General features: G+C 29.3%; 3 protein-coding genes across 3 annotated transcripts in view; all 3 read left to right on the top strand.

The window, feature by feature from the left end:
• LOC137623728 (cuticle protein 19-like) overlaps positions 1-436 on the top strand; it is a 1,225-nt gene extending 789 nt beyond the window's left edge. Inside the window, exon 3 of the mRNA XM_068354550.1 lies at positions 65-436. Coding sequence (XP_068210651.1) covers positions 65-397 — 333 coding nt within the window. The 3' untranslated portion in view covers positions 398-436. The remainder of the gene's footprint in view (positions 1-64) is intronic.
• Positions 437-5,438: 5,002 nt separating this feature from the next.
• LOC137623729 (pro-resilin-like) overlaps positions 5,439-10,000 on the top strand; it is a 10,177-nt gene continuing 5,615 nt past the window's right edge. Inside the window, exon 1 of the mRNA XM_068354551.1 lies at positions 5,439-5,472. Coding sequence (XP_068210652.1) covers positions 5,461-5,472 — 12 coding nt within the window. The 5' untranslated portion in view covers positions 5,439-5,460. The remainder of the gene's footprint in view (positions 5,473-10,000) is intronic.
• Positions 5,580-6,225, top strand: LOC137623873 (pro-resilin-like; the record flags this gene model as incomplete). Its single annotated transcript, XM_068354674.1, has 2 exons — positions 5,580-5,672; positions 5,826-6,225. Coding segments are annotated over 2 exons (414 nt in total), but the record flags the coding sequence as incomplete, so codon positions are not given.

Here is a 10,000-nt window from a genome sequence, read left to right on the forward strand (position 1 = left end):
CAAAAAAACCATTTCACGAGAATGCTACAACCCATTACACTTTTTTTCCCCTTTTCCTTGGCAGCTTTCCTCTGCCTCTCGGGAATCTTTCGAATCCTTCGAGTCTGGTGAAGCCAAATACAACTTCAACTGGGCTGTAAGCGACGACTCCTCCAGCAACGAATTCGGACACCAGGAAGCCCGTGATGGAGATAACACTCAGGGATCCTACTACGTCCAGCTTCCCGACGGTCGCCTCCAGAAGGTGTCCTTCCACGTTGACGGTGACGATGGATACATCGCTGAAGTCACCTACTCCGGTGAGGCTCAGTTCCCCGACTCCAGCTCCGCCTCTTTTGAATCTCGTGAAGCTCCCAGGAGGACCTACTATGCTCCCGACTCCAACGAATCCAAGTAAATCTGGAAACCTAATTATCACGATCGCAACGAAACAATATCGACCATCTTTCTGTTCGATGGATATTTATATTTATATTTCTAAATTATGTAATAAACTTCGTGAAAGATATCTCTAATTGTATTTTTATTTATCTTGCAATTTATGAATCAATCGGTTTCACCTCTCCTCCAACATCTCTCTCTCTCTCTCTCTCTCTCTCTCTCTCTCTCTCTCTCTCTCTCTCTCTCTCTCTCTCTCATGCAAACGTACTGTGTTCTATATATATATATATATATATATATATATATATATATATATATATATATATATATATATATATATATATATATAATGTATGTATATATGTATATATATATGTATATATATACATATATATATATATATATATATATATATATATATATATATATATATATATATATATATAAACATTTGTTGTAGATCACGTACCTTTTAAGATAAATTTTAAACACTTATTAACTATATATGTCCATATAATCGTTTCACCACAAAGTGACGATGTGTACAGATCTAAATATTCTCAAGCTAATATACAGTATATGTACATGAACTACATACAGAGAGAATGACTCTCAAGCACGATGTCGTCATAAAGTTTACTTTATTTGAACACATACTTTCCTATTTAGTCAATAGACTCGGTTGATTGCTGTATATTAAGGGAAAATAACTCAAATTTGTTGAATCCTTTGCTTGTATTCTAACGTCTATTGCCTAGTAGTGTATTTAATGTTCAAGTATTGCAAGGAATATCCAATAACACTTACATTCTTTTTAAATGTTGCTGGCTATAGGCAGACATCAGAAATCACACACTTACTCTCATATACAGATACATGTACACTTTCAAATAAGTTTACACCAATATACATGCAATATGAATATATATATATATATATATATATATATATATATATATATATATATATATATATATATATATACTGTACATATATGCATATATATATATATATATATATATATATATATATATATATACATATATATATATATATATATATATATATATATATATATACGAGGGTAGCCGACATCAAAAACAAAAAACAAAAGGGGACTTTTCTTCACTTCTCTCCTCCCAGCCTGACAAGGGATCCAGCATGGTTTGGTTGGTACTGCTAGTGTTCCATACCCCATCCTCCCCCGTTATCCACCACAAATGAAGCTTCATATGCTGAATGCCCTACTGCCGCTTCCTCAGCGGTCACCATGGCGACCGAGGAAGCAGCAGAACCTATCAGATCTGTATCACATTCTTTTGCCTTTCATTCCTATTTCTAGAACGCCTTCCGTCTCTCTCACATATATCCTCCTATCACCTAGAGCTTTCTCCACTCCATCCATCCACCTAAACCTTAGCCTTCCTCTTATACTTCCCCCATCAACTCTTGTATTCATCGCCATCTTCAGTAGACGGGCCTTTTCCATTCTTTTTACATGGCCAAACTACCTCAACACATTGATATCCACTCTAGTTGCTAATTCATATCTTACACCCGTTCTCACCCTCACTAACTCATTTTTAATCCTATTGAAACGATTATCTATTGTATATTACAAATAATTTATATACACACACACACACATATATATATATATATATATATATATATATATATATATATATACATATATATATATATATATATATATATATATATATATATATATATATATATATATGTATATTTATACATATACATATATATATATATATATATATATATATATATATATATATATATATATATATATATATATATATATATATATATATATATATATATACATATTTTACAGAGAGAGAGAGAGAGAGAGAGAGAGAGAGAGAGAGAGAGAGAGAGAGAGAGAGAGAGAGAGAGAGAGAGAGAGAGAGAGAGATGATTAATCGATTGTCTTTTCGTTTTGAGGGTGAGGTAAATCATTTATGGTTTCCCATTCCCAACTTCTCAAATATAAGATTAAGATGTAAGTAAGAAAAAAAAAAAGAGATGAGGATAAATTCATTTCTGACACGCTTGACATTTAACGGCAATGCCCCATTATCTTGTACAGTAAACATGATATACCAGAGTGAATGCATCAACATTACCTGAAAACCCTTTATGTAATATTTCTTAATTTATTTACAGGAGTGTAATATTTTTTTTCCTTTTTCTCAACATTAATATTTAAATGCATCAAAATTTAAATATAAACTTACATTTCATGCAAAGTAGATTCTATAAGCATTTGTTGCTCGTAGAGTATTCATAAGAACTTCCATATTAGTTATATATTTTCTTTCGAAAAGTTTTCCTTTACAGGAATATCTTTTTCCCTTTAGTTAATTCAGCGATATTTCACATCTGATTTACGAAACCAGGTGCGTGGCTTGGAGATAACTCATTGCAAAAGGTCATGATTTATGATCTAATTTCAAAGACGTTGCTCTCGGTTAACCATTCTGAAAGCAGTGTGGTATATATTATCATAACCACATTTATCCTTATCCCTCCAGACAGATCACTCAAGCGTACCAGACTCCCATTTCTATTATCGATATCACTTAGTTTCAATTCTCCTTTAGGTTGTCCTTCAATGTCTACATTGGTTTATAAAATTTCCAGTTACCATTACTTAGCTCTGATTGAAACAGCTGCTTAGGAAGGCGGGTGTCTCATACAACGAGCCCCGAATATCTTTATTGGTTTTCATCAATATGGCTTCAAAACTAGACCAATTTGCTTCTTCTAGAACACCTACGTTAGTGCAGTGGTCTTCCAAAGTTATTTTCAAGATGTTTCTCAAGGGCTTTAATGTTGTGCCGGAAAGCTGTCTAGGTTGCAAATAATCATTTGAGTTAAAATTAGTGTTAATTTAGTCTATAAAAAATATCATTTTCATAATATGGATTCCTCTTCTTAACAGGCATTAAAAGTCAAGGATTTCAGTACTTGCGCTCCTCTTGTTTTCGTTATCAAATATCATTTATCGTTTTAAAAGATTTAAAGAAAATCAATGCAAAAGTCATCTTTTTAAATATTGTTATTCTATGAACGTTTACAGGTTTACTTATACCCAGAAAACATATAAAATTCTCGATAATATTTTGCTAAGGTCTTGTACAGAACAGTTATTTATTCAGCTTCATTATGGTATATCTCATCCTTCTTATACATCATGAAGACATTTCCATTATAGGGTGTTCCCAAATTATGAAACTAACGTTGAATCTTTTACTTTTACAAACACACATTATATATATATATATATATATATATATATATATATATATATATATACAGACATACACACACACACACACACACACACACACATATATATATATATATATATATATATATATATATATATATATATATATATATATATATATATACAGACATACACACACACACACACACACACATATATATATATATATATATATATATATATATATATATATATATATATATCTAAATACATATATATATGTTTATATATACACACACACACACACACATATATATATATATATATATATATATATATATATATATATATATATATATATATGTGTGTGTGTGTGTGTGTGTGTGTGTGTGTGTGTGTGTGTGTGTATGCATGTATTTATGTATATGTGCATGCGCATATATCCAGCATATATTATATACATTTATTTGTATATACACATATGTACATATAAAATCTTCCTCATAGTTTTTGTTGCTAATTTCTATCCATATGCGCTAAGCATTCTTTAACTTCACCCTATTATTACACAATTATGATAAGTTTTTAGCTAATTTATTATCAGATTTTACTTGGAGAATATATTCCTATATTTATCACCGTTTCAAATCTTTTCTATTGACACTATAGACTTTATCAATTTACATTAAACACATGGTCCCTTGCAACGTATTTTAAATTAATTATTACCTTAAAATAAGGACAAGCATTGACCTGATACTGTTTTCCAAAGAATAATAAAACTAAAAATCAAAAAAGCCTTTGGATAACAAGACTACATTCTGTCAGATTTAATTAAAGATTTAATAATATTATTTTACTGTACTTAAGGGCAATGGCCTTTAAGACAACAGTGAAATAGAATTCATGGTCACGTTAGATATTGCTTATTGACATTTAATCACATCTCTATTAGTATCATTATTGCTGTCATTATTTATTGAAGTAGTAGTAGTAGTAGTAGTAGTAGTAGTAGTAGTAGTAGTAGTAGTAATTCCCTAGTTAGAGATTCATTTAATCTTGTCATTTCGTTTGATTAGGAACAAAGGAAAATTTGAGTAGTAAAAATATATTTGAACAATATTCTTTAAAATATATAGCTGTGATAATCATAAAAGTAAAAGCTTGTTCAGTTAACTTTCAAATCACCATAGAATAGTTATGGTAATAATATCAATAATGATGATGATTATTATTATTATTATTATTATTATTATTATTATTTTTATTATCATTATTAAAGCAAGATTATAATAATGTTAATAAATATAATAATGATGAGAATGAAGATAGAATGAAATAAAATAATAATAATAATAATAATAATAATAATAATAATAATAATAATAATAATAATAATAATAGTAATAATAATAATAATAATAATAACTACAACAACAACACTAATAATAACGCTTTTGTCAATTGTTAAAGTTATGATAATAGATTCAATGGTAATAAGGATAACAGGATCAGGTATAATTATGATGATAATAATAATATTGATAATTAGGATCTTTAATTAGGTTACTATAAGTAGATTCGATTAGAAATACAAGCTAGGCTTGCCATTTAGCTCATGAACAGGTAGGGGAATGACTAAGAACCTGACACGAAAATGAGGATTGAAATTGACTAATCCTAAAGAGTAAAATCCTTTAGAAAAACTCGTCTGGTATAGGCAGAAGCCACGCCCTTCAAACTCATTGCTGGTATATATAGAGAGCACCATCGGTTTGGTCATGAGAACTGACTCGTCTCGAGACATCATCATAAACATCATGATTTCCAAGGTAAGAATCTATCTGGTGTCAGGAGAGCTTTGGTTAATAAGAGAAATATATTCTGTTCTCTTGTGTGTTTTAAATGTGCTTCATCTGTTGTGGAAATAATGATATGAATTCCTCTGCTCTTTCAGGTAGCTCTGGTTGTTTTGGGTTTGGTTGCCCTAGTTGCAGCTGACAGCTTCGAAAGATATGCTCCTCCGAGAAGGGTAAGCTTTGATATATGTTTGTTTCATAAGTGTTCGTAATGATTAGAGTTTGTGCTTTCTTTTTCCTGAAATAGAATACTTAAATGATAAATTTATCAAAGACGAAATTACCCAAATTGATGTTAAATTATAAATCAATTCTGTTAATTACAGTATTCCTCCGGATCCTCCGAGTCCTTCGAGTCCAGCGAGGCTCAGTACAACTTCAACTGGGCTGTCAACCACGCCCCCTCCCGCAACGACTTTGGACACCAGGAAGCCCGTGATGGAGACAACACTCAGGGATCCTACTACGTCCAGCTCCCCGACGGTCGCCTGCAGAAGGTAGCCTTCCACGTCGATGGTGACGATGGATACATCGCTGACGTCACCTACTCCGGTGAGGCTCAGTTCCCCGACTCCAACTCCGCCTCTTTCGAGTCCCGTGAAGCTCCCAGATACTTCTACGGTTCTGGTTCCAACGAATCCAAGTAAAACATACGACCAAATATTTTCTAAAGAAATATTTTATTTCTTTATCTCACCGAACTCCTGATCATTCTTCAAAATCATCAGCCGCTATTTATGCATATTTATTCAATAAACGCTGAAATATAATATATTCGTTTTATTCATTGATTTTCATATTATTCTATAAAGATAAATCCTGTAAACTACGTATACATGCATATGCATGAATCCTGAGCAAAATAAAAGAGATGGGAAACCATATAAAAGAGATAATTGCATATATTATTTCAAATGTGATATTCGAGGAAATTATTTTATTTCGTGATTAATGTGGAAATGATACATGTGATAACTAATATTATAAAGTTAGACTAGAATCACATTTATTACATTTAAGGAGCATACGAGTATTCATGAAAATTGGAGTCATTTGTCCAATATAGTTACTTGTACAGTATATTGACACGAGTATTTTCCTTACCAGCTGCAACTTTTACCAGAAAATTGTTGAAATAAATTAGGATATTTAATGCTGATGAAAACAATATATAAGTATATTCTGAATTACTAAAACCAATAATTTTTTAGGTGGTTGACCAGGGAACCAACCACCAGTTGAGATAATACCTGTAGAGAGTTATTGGGTTCTTTGACTGGCCAGACATTGGATCTGTATCTCTGGTTATGGCTCATTTTGTCTTTGCCTACACATACACCAAATAGTCTGCCTATTCTTTCCACATTTTCTTCTGTCCTCATACCCCTAACAACGCTGAGATTACCAAACAATTCTTCTTCGCTCAAGGGGTTAACTACTGCACTGCAACTGTTCAGTGGCTACTTTTCTCTTAGTAAGAGTAGAAGCCTCTTTAGCTATAGTAAGCAGCTCTTCTAAAAGAAGTACACTACGAAATCAAACCATTGTTCTCTATTCTTAGGCAGTTCCATAGCCTCTGTACAATGAACTTCCAGTGTCTTGAGATAGTGTTCTCTTGCTTGAGGGTACACTTGAGCACAACGTTCTATCTTATTTCTCTTCCTCTTGCTTTTCTTTCGAAGTTTTTATAGTTTATATATGAAATATTCATTTTAATTTTATTACTGGTCTCAAAATGTTTTTCATTTTTTTTCTCATGTTGTTTATTTAATTCCTTATCTCCTTTCATCATGGGCTATTTTCCATTTAGGAGCCATTAAGCTTATAGCATCCTTCTTTTCCAACTATGGTTGTTGCTTAGCGAATAATAATAATAATGATAATAATAATAATAATAATAATAATAATAATAATAATAATAATAATAATAATAATAATAATAATAATAATATTAATAATAATAATAATTATAATGATATTGATAATATTAATGATAATAATAATAATACTAATGATAATAATTTAATAATGATAATGATAATACTATTATTATCAATAATAATGATAATAATAATGATAATAATGATAAAAAACAACAAAAATAATAATAATAATAATAATAATAATAATAATAATAATAATAATAATAATAATAATAATAATAAAATAATAATAATAATAATAATGATAATAATAATAATGGAATAATAATAATAATAATGATAATAATAATAATAATAATAATAATAATAATAATAATAATAATATAATAATAATAATATAATAATAATAATAATAACAGCAAACAACAGTGTCATCAAAGCTTCAAAACCTTCATATCTACCTCATAAAAAACTTAAAAAATTCATTAATAAATGCACGCAAACACATATGCACAAATCAACACGCATACATAATATATATATATATATATATATATATATATATATATATATAAGTATAATAAAGCCATAAAAATTACGGCTATATATTTACATATATATGCACACACAGCCATACGCATACACACAGATTTAACCCTTCTCCTACTCCTTGTTTCCTAACTACTCCCTCTCCCCCATACCAGAGGGTGGAGAGAGAACGAGTAGTCATTCTTTTCAATGGAAAGATATATATATATATATATATATATATATATATATATATATATATATATACACACACATATATATATATATATATATATATATATATATATATATATATATATATATATATATATATATATATATATATATATATATATATATTTATCTTTCTTTCCATTCAAAAGGATGACTACTCGTTCTCTCTCTACCCTCTGGTATGGGGGAGAGGGTGTAGTTAGGAAACAAGGACTGGGGGAAGGGTTATATATATATATATATATATATATATATATATATATATATATATATATATATATATATATATATATATATATATATACATATGTATGTATATATATATATATATATATATATATATATATATATATATATATATATATATATATATATATATATAAATGATGCATATTAAAATTCGACTCCGGATTCTGGGGACTTGGATTTATTTAAAAACGCCTTAAATCCTTTGCATCTTTCGTCAGGTGACGTAAGAACTACTTTTGCAGACATTCTGAAGCTGCAAAGAAGGTTGAGACCTGCAAAACGAAAGGGAAAGAAGATAGACATTATATATCGTCAGTTTACTTCATGAATTAAGAAAATATCCTTTTCTTGATGAGTTATTTAGAAATGGACAAAGAAGGTCAAATAAAGAGAAATTAGAATGAGCGAAATTGACAAAAAAGAAAAAAATCACCGAAAATGTTAAAAATCTGAAAATAGAAATGCGTATTAGAGAAATAAGGCAATTATATATACATATTTATGTATATAATTTTTATAAATACTCTTACGCATACACACACACAGACACACACACACACATACACACACACACACACATATATATATATATATATATATATATATATATATATATATATATATATATATATATATATATACGTATATATATACTGTATATATATATATAAATATATATATACATATATATATATATATATATATATATATATATATATATATATATATATATATATATATATATATATATATATATATATATGATAAATTTTGCACATTTATACATGCTTTTAACATTCATAGAAGCCATATATTTTACTACTTCGGGATCATTAACACAAGGGGGAATCATCTAAAAAATTTTACTACTTCAATATCTTGATTCTTTACTATACCTCGGGAACAGAGTCCAAAAGGGGAATCAAGCCCTGGTCCAGGAAACTTGTATGACCGTGACATAGCATTTAGCCTCAAAGGGAAATAAAAGTCAATGAAAATTCTCCTATACTTATACCTGTCGAATACAGGTTTTTTTTAAATTTGAACTGAAATCATCCTATCTCCATCATTGTAGATAGTTGGTATGTTTGTACTGGGCTTTTGATGAATGATACATTTTACACATTTAGATGTGTTTTTCCTATTCTAATAAGCCATATATTTTAACATCTAATATGTGGATTTTCTCTTATACCTCAGGATTAGAGATCCAAGGGGGAATCAACTCAAAGATAATAGCTTCTGGCTGGTTGCAGAATCAAACCCTGGTCCAGGAAACTGGTACGACAGTGACATAGCATTTATACACAAAGAGAGATAAGAGGTGATGAAAATTCTCCTATAATCATACTTGAATTCAGGTTTTTTGTACTTAGAACTAAAATCAACCCATCTCACACCATTGTAGATAGTTGGAATGTTTATACTTAGGCTTTTGATTAATGATAAATTTTACACATTTAGGCGTGTTTCTCATTTCCAAATAAATCATATATTTTACTACATAAATACCTGGATTTTCTCTCATGCCTCAGGATAAGAGACCCAAGGGGGAATGAACTCAAAGATAATAGCTTCTGGCCAGTCGAGAAATCTAACCTGGCCGA

The sequence above is a fragment of the Palaemon carinicauda genome, chromosome 30 (assembly GCF_036898095.1).
Source record: "Palaemon carinicauda isolate YSFRI2023 chromosome 30, ASM3689809v2, whole genome shotgun sequence".
Lineage (NCBI taxonomy): Eukaryota > Metazoa > Arthropoda > Malacostraca > Decapoda > Palaemonidae > Palaemon > Palaemon carinicauda.